The 18,328-nt window shown below is 41.6% G+C and overlaps 1 protein-coding gene across 2 annotated transcripts in view; it reads left to right on the top strand.

Annotated features, from left to right (window-relative positions):
- The window catches only part of DDAH1 (dimethylarginine dimethylaminohydrolase 1), a 45,315-nt gene extending 27,467 nt beyond the window's left edge, over nt 1-17,848 (top strand). For both annotated transcript variants that reach the window (XM_023751807.1, XM_006086156.3), the window contains 2 exons: nt 12,350-12,493; nt 14,866-17,848. In XM_023751807.1, the coding sequence (XP_023607575.1) occupies nt 12,350-12,493; nt 14,866-14,982 (261 nt within the window). In that variant the 3' untranslated portion in view covers nt 14,983-17,848. The remainder of the gene's footprint in view (nt 1-12,349; nt 12,494-14,865) is intronic.
- Nucleotides 17,849-18,328: the final 480 nt, after the last annotated feature.

The following is an 18,328-nucleotide window of genomic DNA, read 5'->3' as shown; positions in this document are numbered from 1 at the left end:
TATGCAAGAAAATGAAACTAGACCACCAACTTACACCATACACAAGAATAAACTCAAAATGGATAAAGGACTTAAATGTACGACAGGAAACCATAAAAATTCTAGAAGAATACAAAGGCAACAAAATCTCAGACATATGCCAAAGCAATTTCTTCACTGATACAGCTCCTAGGGCAGTTGAAACTAAAGAGAAAATGAACAAATGGGACTACATCAAAATAAAAAGCTTCTGCACAGCAAAAGAAACCATCAACAAAACAACAAGAAAACCCCACTGCGTGGGAAAACATATTTGCCAACATCATATCTGATAAGGGCCTAATCTCCAAAATTTATAGGGAACTCATACAACTTAACAAAAAGAAGATAAACAATCCAATCAAAAAATGGGCAAAGGATCTAAATAGACACCTTTCAAAAGAGGACATCCAGAAAGCCAAGAGACATATGAAAACATGCTCAAAGTCACTAATCATCCGAGAGATGCAAATCAAAACAACAATGAGGTACCATCTCACACCTGTCAGAATGGCTATCATCAACAAATCAACAAACGACAAGTGCTGGAGAGGATGTGGAGAAAAAGGAACACTTGTGCACTGCTGGTGGGAATGCAGACTGGTGCAACCACTATGGAAGACAGTATGGAGTTTCCTCAAAAAGCTGGAAATGGAACTCCCATTTGACCCTGTGATCCCACTTCTAGGAATATATCCCAAGAAACCAGAAACACCAATCAGAAAGGATATATGCACCCATATGTTCATAGCAGCACAATTCACCATAGCTAAGATCTGGAAACAGCCTAAGTGCCCATCAGTAGATGAATGGATTAGAAAACTTTGGTACATCTACACGATGGAATACTATGCTGCTGTAAAAAAGAAGGAACTCTTACCATTTGCAACAGCATGGATGGAACTGGAGAGCATTATGCTAAGTGAAATGAGCCAGTCAATGAAGGAAAAATACCACATGATCTCACTCATTCATGGATAATAAAGACCATTACAAACTTTTGAACAATAATAGATACAGAGGCAGAGCTGCCTCAAACTGATTGTCAAACTGCAGTGGGAAGGCCAGAGAGGGTTGGGGGGCAGAAGGGAGGGGAGTAAGAGATCAACCGAAGGACTTGTATGCATGCATATAAGCATAACTAATGGACATAAGACACTGGGGGGTAAGGGAGGCCAGGGGTTTTTCAAGGGCGGGGGGGGGGGGGGAAGGACACATATGTAATACCGTTTGTAATACTTATTATAATATTTTTTTAAAAAGAATAAAAAAATTGAAAAAAAATTTTCAGAGATGTGAAATAATCACAGAAATTGAGTAACAAAGCCACATGTAACTGCTCTCAGGGGTGCAAAACCTCCAGAGGCTTTCGTTTGGCCATTTCCCATCTCTCACCTTGGAGCCTGCCCCTCTGCTGCTCAAGGAACAATAATGCATTGCCACCCACTGTTTTTTCCCATTCCCAAAGACTTGGCTCCTCTTTCATCTACTAAAGAACATAATAGCTAGCTTTGCGGAAACCAGCCCATAGGGTCCAGTAGCAAACGCAAATGGCTTCAGGGCCAGATCTTCTCTGTCTAAAATGTATTTAAACACAAACTTTTAAAAATATATATATGTTAAATAAGTTGTATATATAAGAAAAATTAGCTTAGAGGCTGCCAGTTCATGGGCTCAGAGTCTAGGCTTTCAAGGGATATTAGCAATGTGGTAGTTTGGCATGACAAGAAAAGGTGGGCATTTGTAAGTTGACATATCCGGGCATCAAATTCTGGATTTACTGCCTTAACATGTGGCCTTGAAAAAATTACTGAATTTCTCTGAACCTGGGTTTTCTCATCTATAAAAATGGGTTGTTGTGCAAAATGAGTGTAGAATAGGTGAACCATAAATAAATGGAAAATAGTTCAAAAAATGCTCCAGCTGTTTCTTGTGATAGAATGTCCCAGGGGAACCTGAGAGATCGCCGAGCCCCCAATACCCAGAGTTTAATTTTGGATGATGAGGTTGAGGGTGCAGTTATCTGGGGAAGCATAACCAGGGCATGACTTCAATAGCCAATTAGGCAGCTGTCTACTGCACTGACATACAGGGCCTGGCAAAAGTAGGTTTACAGTTGTCTGTATAGAGAAAGACATGCAGGTTATGATTATTACAATCACTTTTTTAACTCAAAAGAATGTCACTCACATACATGAACCTGCTTTTGCCCACCCCTGTACAAAAGATGAGACGAAGACTGTGGGAGACTTGCTTCTGCCACAGAGCTAGGCTTAGAGAACTCATGGGCAGGGGTTTGAAGGGAGGGTAGGAGCCCAGACTTTGCATCTGGAAGGGGTGCTTTGGTCTGAATTTCTTTCCTTTCTACCCCTGAAATTAGAAACTTAGCGCTGTGACCCACCCAGCGAGCCTCCCTTGTTCCTCCTCCCCACGCCCAGGGCCCAGAGAGCTCAGAGCGTCCCCTAACAGCGTGGGAGGTTCTCCCAGCCTTCTACAGAAACCTTTGTTTTTGAGGGTTCCTTCCAGAAATGGTTCATGTGATTTCTGGCTGCAGTTTGAATAACAGAAATCTTTCCTCCACATATTTAGTGGGTCATGTACTGAGCATAAGCACCCATTCCAAATATGAGAGAGCATTGAAGGGGATATCCGCCATTGAAAGTATGCTCAGGTTTAACCAAAAAGAACCAAGTAACCTCATTCTTAGAATCTATACAGCCCATCAATTCAGACAGGATGTTTAAAAGCCACCTCTCTCAAATTCTGCTCATTTTGACCTGATTTGCAGAAGGACTAAGAAAAATGAAAACATGATATTGATTCTAAAATGCTATCCATAGCTATATTGACTCAGCTTTAAAAGGACTGCCTGGGCTTGATGCCTACTCTGTTGTCAGGCTCTCAATAAGTGCTTGATGGATGGATATAAATGCATGAATGATTTTAGATATCCAGTAACAATGAAAAGTGTGCTTGAGCATCGTATATTGTATATCTCAATAGGATCTATAATCAGTTGCTTTCAATATGGGCTCAGTTTTGATCTGTTGACATGGTACATACGTATATTTCATAGAAAGATCCATCACGAGTATGCCACAAATGTGCTCTGAATTTCCTAAATATCTCTAAATACCTTCTATATACCTTTGCTTCAATATTTGACCAGTAAGTCCTTCATTGTCCTGTGAAACAACATAGCCCAAGAATTTGTTTTTAAATAATTGAGGTAATACAAAAAAGCCATGAGTAACAAACAAGTGGGCGAACGGAGCTGCCTTCCAGTCCGTTGGATGAGAAAATTCCCAGAAATGTTGGGAACTGCCGGAAATGCCTGGCTGTTAATGCATCCAGCCATGTAAATCCTCTTGGGCTGAAAGCCAGACACTTCCCAGTCTGCCCTGTGACAGCTCCACTCTGGGGAGCGAGGCTGGTTCCTCCAGACCAGCAGCTGCGTAACAGACCACGGCGTGGCCAGATGATCCTCAGAGCACTTCCTCTCCATTGCGTGCCTGCTTTGTTGAGGAGGTGCCTCTTATAGAAGTGAGGTTGGCTTTCTCTTTCCTGCCAGCATACCTTCCACATGCTTGTCCTGCCTTAAACTATAGATTATCATCTCCTGAAGGCAGAGCCTGCGACTACATTACCTTTGCATCATTTTCCCTTTCCCACCTCCCACCGCCAAGGTGCCTACCCCAAAGGAGAGCCTCCATCAAGGACGTGGAATTGAACTGAACACCAATTATATCCAACCCCAATAATATTTACTATGCTTTACACAACGTGGAGCAATTCCTTTGAGAAATGGCAGAAGTCAGAAAAGGCATTTGAAGCAGCATCTTGACTTCTCAGATCCTCCCCTAAAGCCCTATAGAACTGCTATGTATCATCCAAAGTTGGGGACCCCTAGGGAATTTGTGGTGCTGTGAAAGGGTTAGGGCTTTCTCCTTTCAGTTCTGTCTGAGGGCAGAGTATGAAGCGCAATGTACCATCCCTGTAGTTAAAAGAACACTTTACAGCCCAGCTGGTGAGGCTCAGTGGTTGAGCATCAACCTATGAACTAAGAGGTCATGGTTAGACTCCCAGTCAAGGCACATGCCCGGGTTGCAGGCTTGATCCTCAGTGGGGGGATTGCAGGAGGCAGCCAATCAATGATTCTCTCTCATCATTGATGCTTCTCCCTCTCCCTCTCCCTCTCCCTCTCCCTTCCTCCCTGAACTCAGTAAAAATATATGTGGGTTTGTGTGTGTGTGTGTGTTTTAAAAAAAGAACACTTTACATAGAATCCTGGAGCAACACACCTCCTTCATCCTTTTATTAGGAAAAAAAATGTTAGAACATGGAACTAAACAGCCCAGCAGCCCATTCTCAGGGCGTTTGAAATGATGCTCATCTTTTAACAAAGGCTTCCGTGCATCCCCAAAGTGGGAACAAAGCCTGTCCCTCCACCTCACCCTGGCTCCTCTTTGGGAGCCCGCGTTCTTTGAGGTGATGCCCTGCCAGGCAGGCCACCTGAGTGCATCCTCCCTGGGCCCATTTTAACACCACAGGGAAAGGTGTTAGAGAGACGTACATCTCCTGAATCTTTTTTCTGTGCGTTTGTTCCCCTCTGAATGGTGAGCACTCTGCATGTACATGTACACGTATCTCCTAAACCCAGCTATAAATAAATGCAAGCTGTCTTATTCAGACAATAGCAACATATGAAAGAAAGGAAAATAATCACTCTGACAGGAAAAGAGAAACCTGTTCTTTGTCCCAAAAGACAGAATTTCTCTGTGTTTAAAATAAACACCTTTAAATGATGATGAAAGGAGGTTTGATTTGGGGTGGTGAACACACAGTACACTATATAGATGATGTATTATAGAATTGTACACCTGAAACCTATATAATTTTATTAACCAGTGTCATCCCAACAAATTCAATAAAAAAAGTTTTTAAAATAAATACCTTTAGCTCTTTCATGAAAAAAGAAAAGCATTTTCTGTTTATTCTCTGTAGTTACCGCTTCCTAAGTCCTTTTCATTTAGAAAGACTATGCCTGACATACCTTTTGCATTTTTTTTCTTTCCACAGTTAAGCAGAACCACTCACTGTTCCAAATGGGGCCTGTTCTATTATTAAAAGTCATTTCTTCTGGCACATTTTCTAACCTGTCTTAAAATGATAACCCTGGGGCCTTGGTAAATTAATTGAAAAACTTCTCCTAAGGTGGCTTTGGTGGTTTGTTAAGACATTTAGTTTAAGAGTAACTCTCCGTAGAATTTATCAGTGAATTACTTTATGTATTCCCAGCATTAAATTATTTCCCCACTAAGGAAATTATAATTCTTCACAGTAATAAAAAAAAAATTAAACTATCCTGAAATAATACTAAGTGGAACTAAATGTGGTGTGTGTGTGTGTGTGTGTGTGTGTTACCTGCCATTTAGTCTATTCCGACTCCTGGCAACCCCAAGATGATGGCTGATGTCCACAACACCCTGTGCTCGGCTCCTGCAGACTCCTGCCTATGGAGTCAATCCATCTCGTATTTGTTCTTTCTCTTTTCCTGATGCCTTCCGTTTTCCCCAGCATTGCCTTTTCCAAGGAACCCTGCCTTCTCACGGTGTGCCTGAAGTAGGACAGCTTCAATTTTGTCATCTTTGCCTCCAGAGATGTTTCAGGCTTAATTTTCTCTAGGGCCCACTTGTTCATCTTTCTGGTGGTCCAGGGTATCTGTGGAGCTGTCCTTGAACACCATACTTCGAATGATTACTGGCCCTTATGCCAGTAATGTCAGGAATGCTTCTACTAGAAGGTATAAATTATAACTGTAAGACCCAGAAAAGAGAGAAACACTAAAGAGTGAGGAAAACCAGTGATTAGAATATCAAATAAATGCTTTTAACTGAAGGACAGTGCAAACACATAGGAACCGGCATGGGGGTAGGATTGTTCACTCAAGGAGGAGAGGGTGGGAAGTGGGAGGGAGCGTGGAGAGAGCTGGAGCCCAAGTAAATAAGGCACAGGGAAGGGAAACACACAGTCTCCGTTATGTTAACAAAACCGGGCACTTTCAGAGGTGGGCACAACCTCGGAATTTTCGTTTGTTCCCTCACTGATAAACAAGAAGTCAGCACCGATAACAATCCTTGGTAACACTTCCTCTGGAATGTACAACATTCCATGTTTCTGCTTCATAGTCATCACCGGACATGCATGAGTCAGACGGAGAGGCGGGAAATGTGCCCAGGCTGCTTGTGGGACCCTGGAAGGTATAGTCAGCCTGTGGGGTGTGGTCTTGCCATACTGCTTTCTCTTTCAGCTTACCTTGTACATCGGTGATTTCTTTATCTATGAGAAAAGAGGTGGGATGAATCGTCTGTAGACCATGAGTTGACCTGGTAGCTAGTCTGAATGTGATAGACCAGAATATGCTACCCACAATTCTCCCAACTGCTTAGAACATTAAGTCAATGGAAAGATTAGATTTTCTGGGTTTTGTTTTTGTTTGTGTCTAGGCTCGACCAGGTAACGGCTATACATACCATGTTTTAAGGATTTCTGTGAGGCCCTTGGATCACTGGGGTTCAACTTAGTAGAGCTCTAGCCCAGGGGATTGTCTCCTTACTGGCCTGGATGACATCCTGAACTCCTGGGGTGAATTAGGTCCAATCCCTGTGAACGATGACAGGCTGGTTCTGACTGCAAACATAAGCAAATGTGGCCCACCTTCCACAGGACACAGTGAGCAGGGATTCAGTCATGCAGTCCTCGCCCCTGTACCAGGAAAGAAGCATGTTGGTCAGATGGACTGAGAGTAACTACTGAAAAGTCACATAAATCCTAGCCTCTCTCCTACAGTTAGAAACAGCCCCATTTGTATTCTGAGGAAACCAATCTGCTGTTTGAGTTCCTGTACCACTTTACTCAAGCAGGGGTTAAAATTGACCGAGGCACATGTGTGCAGTCTGCTACACACAGAGTTTTTTCTTTCTTTCCTTCCTTTGCTTTAATGCTTTTAGCTGCTGTGCTCTCTAGTTCACCCCAGGTCCGCCGTTCCTTATTGTCTTACATCCCAAGTCATCTGGTTGGGAGCACAGGTTATAGCCCTTGTACAGCATGAAGAAAAAGACAAACATGGGCTCATTGATTTTAGCCTGGTTTACTTTATGTAATGAATTGTATTTATATCTCTGGACATAGACCATATCTTGTTTTTCTGAGCGAATGCAATTGTTCACGTAAGAATTGATCACTTAGTCTAGTGGTTCTCAACCTTCTGGCCCTTTAAATACAGTTCCTCATGTTGTGACCCAACCATAAAATTATTTTCGTTGCTACTTCATAACTGTAATGTTGCTACTGTTAGGAATCGTGATGTAAATATCTGATATGCAGGATGGTCTTAGGTGACCCCTGTGAAAGGGTCGTTCGACCGCCAAAGGGGTCGCAACCCACAGGTTCAGAACCGCTGGCTTAGTCCATCCCAGTGTGCTCCCGAGGTTCCCTATATCCTTAGAAATGAATGAAGAAATGAATCAATTAGGTACAAACATTTCATTCACCTGCTATATGCCAGGTGACCTGCAGGAAACAAAGAAGGAAGAGTGCTCACATTTATTACACACTTAATATGTGCTAGGAACTTGTGCTGAGCACTTCGAGTGCATGATCTGTTTTGTTTTGTTATTTTTATAAAAAATAAACTTAGCCCTAGCCAGTTTGGCTCAGTAGATGGAGCATTGGCCCATGAACTAAAAGGTCCTGGGTTCAATTCTGATCAAGGGCATGTACCTCATTGCAGGCCCCATACCCAGCCCTGGTCAGGGTGCGTGCAGGAGGCAACCAATCAATGTGTCTCTCTCACATTGATGTTTCTCTCTCTCTCTGTCTCTCCCCTCCTTTCCACTCTCTCTAAAAATCAATGGAACAATGCCGGGGCTGACCAGCAGACCCTGAGCGACGGATGAATGATTACTCTGACACACATTTCTGTAAAAGAGAGGCTAAGGGGCTGTTTTGCTTTAGAAGCAAATAGCCTCGATTCCCTGCTTCCTTAGGCTTGTATTGTTAACAACAGCTTGAACTAAAATTAACTATTAGATACAATCAGCAGAGTAAGTATCCTTGAGAAAGCACCTGCCTCTGTAGTGTCTTTCAAACAAGGACATTTTGAAGTCTACACATAAAGATTCTAGTAAAACACCCAGGGGGTCAGACTTGTTTGGAAAAGTCAAGGCAGGGTCTGCAGCCTTTGGTAAGGTACTCCTAGAGGTCTCTGACCTTTCAGAGAATCTTCTTAGAGACTTTTCAACTAAGTCCCATGCTTTCCCACAGAAAAATACCCTTAAGTGAGGATTAACAAAAAATAAATAAGCCCTAACCGGTTTGGCTCAGTGGATAGAGCATTGGCCTGCGGACTCAAGGGTCCCAGGTTCGATTCTGGCCAAGGGCATGTACCTTGGTTTCGGGCACATCCCCAGTAGGGGATATGCAGGAGGCAGCTGATCAATGTTTCTCTCTCATCGATGTTTCTAACTCTCTATCCCTCTCCCTTTCTCTCTGTAAAAAATCAATAAGATATATTTTTAAATTTAAAAAATAAATAAATAAAAATTAAAAAAATAACTTTCAGTGTTGCCCTATGGAGAATAGATGTGACATTTTCATCCCGTTTTAAAACTGAGGAACTTGAGGCTGGGAGAGGGATTTGCTCAAGGTCACAGAGTTAATGTGAAGCAGAGCAAAGTTTCAGACCCAGACCTTTCTGACTCCAAAGTCCATGTTTTGCTCACTGTAATATGCCTAGACAAGGAGTTAGTCCATTTGAAAAGAAAGAGAAACTTTGTAAAAAAAAAACTAGCATATCAAAATTTGTCCTAATTTTGAAAAGCCTGGAAGTTTTCTAACAATTCTCTCTAGGGAATCCAGGCGGAAGAGATGCTAAACCTGCAAGACCATTGGATTGCCTATTAAATAATGCAGGCCTTAGAAAGAAGGACACTAAAGAAATCACCATAGGAATGTGACGGGTATAGTGTTATATGGTTTTAAGAATAAAGATAGACCTCCAAAACAAGCTATTTTAAGATTGAAGTCAAAGCTTGCCAGAATAGTAGATAGGATTGCAGACTGGAAACTTGAACTCTGTTTGTCTGGTCATGCTGTCATAAAATACTAGTGGCTTATTAAGGGCTTGTTACCCTGCCTTATTATGTACATTATCTCCATTTAACTTTCACAGTAAGTGTAAAAGACTATTATTATCCCCAGTTTTATAGGTGAGGAAGCCAAGAAGTCAAAAAAGAAGCTTATATTTACATAGCTCATAAAGGTTAGAGCTGAGACTCAAACCCAGGTCCTACTCCAGAGTTGATGGCCTTAATGTGCCCCTCCCACATAATAATAAATGGAAACTACTGTGTTTTGAAAGCATCCAAAAAGGAAGTCTGCATTAAATAGCAATTTATAATAGAAAAGACCTGGATTTTTTTCTCTTATATCAGCCTCTTCATATTCTTTTTTAGCATATCCATTCTTTTTAAAATCTTTGTTATTTTCCCCCATCGACCCCCTCCAATCCCACCCCACCTCACCCCAGGCCCTCACCATCCCTTTGTCTGCATCCATGGGCTATGCATATATGCTACAAGGTCTTTGGTTGATTACATCCCACCCGCTCAACCCCCCCCCCAACTTCCCTCTGAGATTCCGCACTCTGTTCCATGCTCCATAGAATATCCATTATAGAAAGAGGGTTAAATTGAGTATGTTGTTAATTTGCTTAGAAAAGTTAATCATTAGGAGTGTTAACTTCTTAATTGTCCCCATATTCTAATAGATCTAAGGGTTCTCAATTGGGGCTCTAGTGAAGAAACCGCCCAACAGCTGATCTACTCTGTGGACCTATCCTTTCAGAGAACAATTTAAATTAAAAAAGTGCAAGAGAGATGTTTAGTTAAGTCCTGTAGCTACACCAGACTACCGTGTCATAATAGGATTCATACACAAAAAGAAGTCATGGTACCACAAGAGAATAAATAATAAGTACTACATGAATGCAGAAAAGTAGATGTTAATGATAGTTAGTAGGAGGGAGAGAGATCTGCTGCAGCTCTGGGGGTCAGGAAAGAGAGCACAGAGATTAATAAAGAAGGTTTTGAGTTGCACAGATCTGGGCTTGAATTCACCTACAAGGCCTTGAGCAAGTGATTTGACCTTTATAAATCCAGCTTCTTCATCTATAACATAGGAACTTTGAGATCAGATAATAAATGTAAAATATTTATCATTGTTCTTAGTGTAATGTAATTACCTGTCAGACTCCTCCATTAAACTGTGACCTCTTCAAAAACCAGATCTATGTCCTGCTCATCGTTGTGTCTCTCAGCCTTTGATATTGTGCATTAGTTCATCTTATTTCTAATGTTTCCTTCTCTGTGAAGGATATCCCATGATCAGATTACTCCTGGCCTCTCTCGACCCTTGACATATTTCACTAGGAGAAGTGGTTGGTTTGCCTAATTAGTGGGTCAGGAAGGGCTTACTACATGCCACTCTTCACATTCTCTTGGGAACATGCAGTCTCTTCCACACTTCCATACCATTCACCAATCCTACCTTCCAACGCCACGTGACCAAGTGGGCGAGTCTGCCTAGTTCTAGGGTCTAGTCATATGAAACACATCTTCACACAAATATTGAAAGGTAAAGGGACACCTATCTGGAAAGGAATATTAGAACCAGATTGTGGAAAATATCTTATTAATACCTTCATTACAAGACATTTAGGCAGATTCCTTAAAACATATGGGTATTGATCAAGAATGGAAAGATTCTACATGACTAAGCCAAAGTAATACTTGCTTTGTTTTTGATGTTTGGACTTTTTTGTTGTGTGTGTGGTTTTGGCAGGGGTGTGTTTGGGGTGGTTTTGTTTTGATTGTGTTGAGGAGGTAAGATTAGGTATCAATATTTTAAATTTTATGCAGACTTCATCTTATGTTATTTTTAAAGTTTATTTTATACGAACGCACTAAGAAAGCCATTGTTTGATGAATAGACTTGCTAAAGCAGTTTTTCCCCCAGGTGTGGTCCAGGGGTCTGCCTCAGAATTACCTTGAGGGCTTTCAGAATGCAAATTTCTATGCCTCACCTCACATCTGTCAAACCAGAATCAGGTATTGGGGGTTAAAGCCTAGGAATATGAGTTTCACATTCTCCCCATGTGATGTTTATGATCATTGTATTAAGGGCATACCTTCTAACAGACAGTGTAGCCAATTTAAGTGTTCATAGGAGAATATATATTGTGTATGTATGGTTATTGGTAAACTGAGTTATTGGCCATTCTGAATAGTGTTAGTCTTTTTTTCCTACAGACCAGGTCAGCCCTGCTCATTCAGTCAAGGATACCATCACAACCCCACCTGGGGCCCTGGCCAACCAGCTTGGTTGGTTAGAGCATCGTCCCATATGCCAAAAGGTGTGGGTTTGATTCCTGGTCAGGGCACATGCCTAGGTTGTAGGTTCAATTCCCCAGTGGGGGCATGTACCGGAGGCAACTTATTGATGTTTCTCTCTCACATAGGTGTTTCTCTCTCTCTCTCTCAAATCAATAAAAACATATCCTCAGAGGAGGATTTTTTTAAAAAAAAACCAGCTGGGCCTTTTATATATGTGGCCATTTTGTGTCTTACTGATTATGAACAAAAACTAGAAAAATTATACACAGTTTTAAAACCTTTTAAAAATTAAAGACCACACACTTTTTTAAAAATTTTTTATTGATTAAGTTATTACATATGTGTCCTTATCCCCAGATTACCCCCCATTCCCCCACTCATGCCCTCACCCCCCTGGTGTCTGTGTCCATTGGTTAGGCTTATATGCTTGCATACAAGTCCTTTGGTTGATCTCTCCCCTTTACCCCCACCCTCCCCTACCTTCCCTCTGAGGTTTGACGGTCTGATCGCTGCTTCTCTGTCTCTGGATCTGTTTTTGTTCATCAGTTTATGTTGTTCATTATATTCCACAAATGAGTGAGATCATGTGATATTTATCTTTCTCTGACTGGCTTATTCCACTTAGCATAATGCTCTCCAGTTCCATCCACTTTTAAAAGAACAACCACAAGAAGAACCCTTGCGATTATTCCGAAGAGTCACAGCTCCGGCAGGTTTCCCTCTCGGGCTCTAAGTGACTAGGGGTCACGGAAGGGAACTTCAACACAGCGCTGTTCTTAGGCCTCGGTTGCAAGCTTATGTCCATGGCCCTGCCTGCCTTCTGTTTGGGAAAGTGTGGGGAGACACTCTGCTTGAGCCTGCTGTATTCCTCTTTGCAGATCATGCAACAGATGAGTGACCACCGCTACGACAAACTCACTGTGCCTGATGACATGGCTGCAAACTGTATATATCTAAACATCCCCAGCAAAGGGCACGTCTTGTTGCACCGAACCCCAGAAGAGTATCCAGAAAGTGCAAAGGTAAAAATCATCCATCCTTGCAGCTGGCCAGCTTCCCTGACAATCTGCCTGTCGGGGATTTTTTCACGACGGAGTGACACATCGCAGGGGCTTCCTTTTCCTCTATACATATCAAATTACTAGAAAAGCAGAAAAGATCATATAAGGTAGGACACAGGGGAAGTGTCTTTAACTCACTCTTCTCATTCATGTTATTGGTCACTGGCGCCTGCACAGCGATTGATAAGGCCATGCCTGGTATTCAGAGCTTTTCAAGTAAGTACCTGTGCTCCAGCCCTGATTAAATGCCCCTCCCCACTCTCAGATATTCATTAAGCAAAGGGACCTACAGCTAGATGGCCAGCTGTGTCGTTGTTTTCTGACAAGTCAGAGCTGACCCTCACCAGAGGGTCATTTTTTCCTCGAGGCAGAGGCGTCTGAATGACCCAAGGAGGTGGGTGCCCATTGTCAGGGCTGCAGAGAGAAGGGGCTGCACATCCTAGGATAAGAAGCGTTAAAATACGGACAGAGCAGGAAGACTAGAGAACACTTGGAATCAACCACTGGTGCCTCTAAGAGTCTCTGTGCTTGTGTTCCAACATGGGAAATGTACCTAGATAAGGAATTTTTTCCTGGTCTAATGAAATCTCCCTTGCCTTTAGGGCACTCCGCCAGTCTCATCTGTACACTTTAGTGATTTCAATCTAATCCTACCAAGCAGATAAAGCAGTGCCCATCCACAGATCTTTCAAGTGCCCCTACCTCTTAGGCATTCAGCATCTTCATCTCTGCCCAGCTATTTTTCCTAAGCATTACAGAAGTTTTAAGTAACCATTGATCTTACTTTTTTTACATATTAGGCTTTAACATTTTTAGAAAATATTTAATATCACCTTTTAAATATGAAATACTGTTTAATTTCTTGGCTTATCCTCATAATCCATCTCCCTCTTAACAAAAGAGAAGGGTAGGGGATCCATAGACAATATTTCTCTGTTTCCATGGCTGACACTGTGGACCTGAGAAAAATACAGAACTTCTGACCCCAGACTGGGCTCAGCCAGCTCTGGATGAATAGTGGGTCTCATACTCGAACGTTAGCAGCAGGGCTGTTAAAAAGACAGATTCCTCGACCCCCACCCTAGAACCTTCGATATCAACAAACGCTCGTATCCCAGATTCACTTGGAGTGTCACAGCTCTGGATCCTTTATGCCTTTCAGCCACATTGATCACCTGACACCCAGATGATCATTAACTGCTGGAGTTAGGCTTTGTCATCACCGAGAAAGATAACATCCTTGTGGACTGAGGGCTTCCCCTGGGCCAGGCACTGTGCCAAGCATGCTACATGCACTGCCTTAGAGCCCTGTGAGGGCGCTATTCTTACCCCAATCTGAAGAGAAGTAATCCGAGGCTCAGAGGGGATGTCACCTGCTGAAGTCACACTTTAGGTAGTAAATTGACAGAACTGGGTTTGGAATCCAACTCTATCAGGCTCCCACCTTCTTAACCATTGTCTGAATTTTAAGGAACAAAGTGCTTCCTGAAGGTGTATGATTGATTGTTTTTAGGCAGTGTGTTTTTGATTTTGTGTTGTTATTGTTGTTGTTGTTTTTAATGTGCTTTGTTTGATCATCAGAGAAAAATGTATGGACTGTTAATTTGAAGTTTTGACACATGCTTTCTATGAGTGTCAAAAGATGCTGTAAAATTCACACCTGTAATTTAAAAGCAGTTTGACCTGAAATGCTTCACATAAATGATATTTTCTCTGGTTTTTCCCAGTGGTATTGGTGAGGAAAGAAACATTAAAGGAAGGTTATAAGGCAGTGGTTCCCAACCTTCCTCATGCCGCGACCCTTTAATACAGTTCCTCATGTTGTGGTGACCCCCAATTTCATTGTTACAAATTGAACATAAAGCATAGTGATTAATCACAAAAACAATATATAATTATATATGTGTTTTCCGATGGTCTTAGGCGACCCCCGTGAAAGGGTCGTTTGACCCCCAAAGGGGGTCGCAACCCACAGGTTGATAACCACTGCTATAAGGGTTTTGAAGTGTGTAGAGAGAGTAATACTCAGACTGAAAACACGGCCACTGCCTTTCATATATCACTGAATCTAGCAATGACAATATCTCTAGTACCAACCACATTCTGACACATCTCTGGGTTTGAGGTTAAAGCACAGAGCTAGTGGTTAACCAAAGCTCCTAGCTCTGTGGGTATGGCTGTGGGCACCCATGTGGTCTAGATCGATTCACATCTTGGGTGAAAAGCCTAAATTCACAACCAAATTAATTTTCTGCTCCAGGTGTGGAGCAGGTGACAAGACAGAGGCAGAAACATAATCCTTCTTCTCTTCCTGTGCTTGATTCGTGCTGTAGGTTTATGAGAAGCTGAAGGACTACATGCTGATCCCCGTGAGCCAATCTGAACTGGAAAAAGTGGATGGGCTGCTCACCTGCTGCTCGGTTTTAATTAACAAGAAGGCAGACTCCTGAGTGGCAGTCCCGCCCTGCAGCTGGCAATCCTGCACTCACAAGGCCAACAACTGTCCCCACTCCTGTCGTTTTCATTGACAATCTACTGTGCCACTGTGCTACTAACTCTGGTTCACAGAAGTTCAATTTTAATTGTGTCGTTGTTTCATTCTGTACCTTCTCCTCCGTCCCCTCATGGTGGTACCTACACTGGATTTGCTAAAGAGTTAAGCAACCTAGAAATTATAGAGCAAATGAATTGTCAAAGTGATTAATGACTGTAAGGAAACACTCAGCATTTGTATTATCAGTGTGAAAATCATTTAGTTGCCAATATACGCTGAAGAATGTCTTCTTAGTGTGATAAGCTGGGATTTATCATTAATCATTTTTGATTCCCTGGTCCATGGATTCTCCTTCTTTCCCTCCTTTTCTTCTAGCAAACTCTGAAGACTTTTTTCCATTTCTTTCTTTTGCTTTTCTCACTTCCATCACATTCACCTTAACCTTGGGTAAAATCAGGAGTCTTGCCTTCTGGGTACCTTCCTGCAAGTTCACCCAGTCTGTCGTTGGTCTCCTCTGCCTCATGGCTACATCTTCCACTCTCCCTCAGAAGGGCAAACGGATCCCTCAGCAGAACTGTGATCACAGCTGTTTGGAGGTGAGTTAACAGCACAGAGGCACATCCTGACGGGGTTTCCCCGGAGATCTAAATTCCAGAGAAGTAGGGCACCACACCTATGAAGGTAAATTCAGCACCAGATGGTTGCTAGGAAATCATAGATCAAGAAGCTTGGAAATACCCCATGGGTATAACATCTTAGAAAGTCTTTAAGTCACATTCCATTAATTTTTGCTTCGTTACTGGCCATATATAGACCCTGAGGAATAGTCTTATTTTCTCTTCAGTTCATCCCCCCCACCACCACTTCCCTCTACTGTGACTCATCCTGTTACCATCCTTCTACCACCGGCAATTATCCTGGCTATCAGAGTTATTTCTTTCCAAGCAGACATCCCATCTAACACTGATTCTTGATGTCTTGTGTGAGCTGGATGATGCATGTTCAGGAAGTGATAGGCTGGGTACTTGAGACCAGCTGCTGACAATGGGCAATTCTTTGAAATACCCATGAACATTTACTCTGGAATTCAATTAAAACTGCTTTCCTCTCTAGCCTTTAAATTACACAACCTTGAACTGACAGGGAGCTCTTACATAAAACAATGCCACAGTGAAGGGAGAGATCATTGTCGTTGACTTAAGCCTGAAAGAATCAGCCTGTTGGCAGGCCAGGAAGATGGTACTTTCCAAGGAAGGGTGGCTGATCCAGGCATGTTACTGATTTTTCTAGTCATCTCCACCTTTCCCATATTGCCTGTGGCTTGTTGTTTAAGAGTAAGAATCAGGCAGATTGAGAAATGAGACTTCAAGTCTTGCTCTGCTCACCTATGTGTGTGTAATCAGACATTCCATATGTTTAATGATCAAAAGAGAATTACCTTCATTTCTTTCATCTCCCCCTTAGCAAATGGGGAGGAAACCAAAACATCCTTAACCATTCTCAGTCTTTTTCATTTATTTGATGACTTTTTGCCAGAATTGGAAGAAATTTCTTCTCCTCGCTGCTTAACTTTAAAATTCATTTTGCATACAAATATCTAGTTATATACATCCTATGATTAAACCATACCTTGGTCAATGTCACATTTCCAACTGTCTTATCATGAGGGAACAATATGTTTTTACCAGAGAGAGAATGAATGTTACCCACATGCCCAAGTTAATCAAGAAAAATTATCCTCAGCAGTTATGGTTGCCCTTTATGCTGGCAAAAGCAGAAATCCCCTCAGGAAAAGTCAACATCTCAAAAACAACCATGGAAAAACTAACCCAATCAGCTGGTATAGGCTTACTATTAAAGCAAACTGGCACATAATCTTCAATGTCTATGTGCATCATCCCAAATTAAAGAACTGTTCTCTATTATGTCTAGTCACTTGCAAGGGAATAGATTTCCCTTTTGATTAATTTGTCCGACTAAGACTGTTTTCACTTCTCCTTTCCTTTGCTACTTTCCCTCTTTCCTTCACTTTGTCTCAAGAAATGCGGTAGAATCTGTGTGCCTCTTCAGAATCTTATTCTGCACAGCTGTGTCACAGAGAAGGCTGGCTTCTTTAGACTACCTATAATAGGATGTGAAAATCTGAAATATCTGCAGCATAATAGTGTTACTTTTTTTTCATGTTCTCATCAGCATAATGTTACCTTTGAAGGAGAATGATAACCTCTTGTCTATTGTGATTTATAAGGATAGATAAACTAACAGGAACTGATTTTTGACATTATAAAGACATTAGTAATTGTATTTAAGTAAGTAAAAGTTGAGTTATTTGGTCAGTCAGTAAGATTCAGTTTATAAGGACAATATAGAGAAAGTACATTATTTAGCATTATTAAACTAAGATGGATTGTTATAGAAATCAACAGGCAGATCTCACTAGTGTATATTGATTGCTCTTTTAAGCTACTGTGAACAGATAGATTGCTACGGCCATGTCTTCTCTCTAAGGGGAGAAAATAGTCTGTAGATGAATACTGTGATGTATGTAGAGCTGCATGTTAGTCGTGGTGATTATTTACTCTTTAACATTCTACAGAACTCAGACACGATTTCCACATGGTGTTGGGTTTATGCATTTCATTTTACTGACCACCTTGTTCCAGCCAATGTATGGTTATCCACTCTGTGTGCCAAAACCAGTAATGCCTTCACGGCCCTTTCGTCCAGAGAAGTTCTGCACTGATTTTAGTCTCTTGCTGTCCTGATCCTACAAGTATACCAGTTACAATGGAATAAAGTGTCAGTTGTACTGTCATCAGCAAGTATGTCTGTCTCTCTTTTTTTAACAGAAAACTGCTATGGTGAATTAAGTCATCATTTCTTTGCTATCAGGGATGGGAAGTCCTTTTTTTTCTCTTATAAGCTGCAGAATTAGAAATACTATGCCTGTCAATCAACTGCCATCAGTAGTTCCAATTACAATGCTATTTGAAGAGATATTTTATATTTTCAGACACTTAAAAAGTGTGCATGTTCCCCAGGCCAGGTCAGGAGAGCTTGATTTCACACATGCTCCTCCTTAGAGAAGCTTTCTGTGGTCAGTACATTACATGGCTCAGACATGGAGGCAGGTAAGCAATTTGTTTCTTCTCTCATACAAGAGTTTATTTGTGTTTTGTTTGTTTGATTGATTGATTTACATTAAGCATCTTTTAGGAAATGTGAATATTTTTTAATTTAAATTTTATTTTTAATTACAGTTGACATTCAACATTATTTTGCATTAGTTTCAGGTGTAAAGC

The sequence above is a fragment of the Myotis lucifugus genome, unplaced genomic scaffold, assembly GCF_000147115.1.
Source record: "Myotis lucifugus unplaced genomic scaffold, Myoluc2.0 scaffold_25, whole genome shotgun sequence".
NCBI lineage: Eukaryota > Metazoa > Chordata > Mammalia > Chiroptera > Vespertilionidae > Myotis > Myotis lucifugus.
This window is presented reverse-complemented; position numbering and strand designations above follow the sequence as displayed.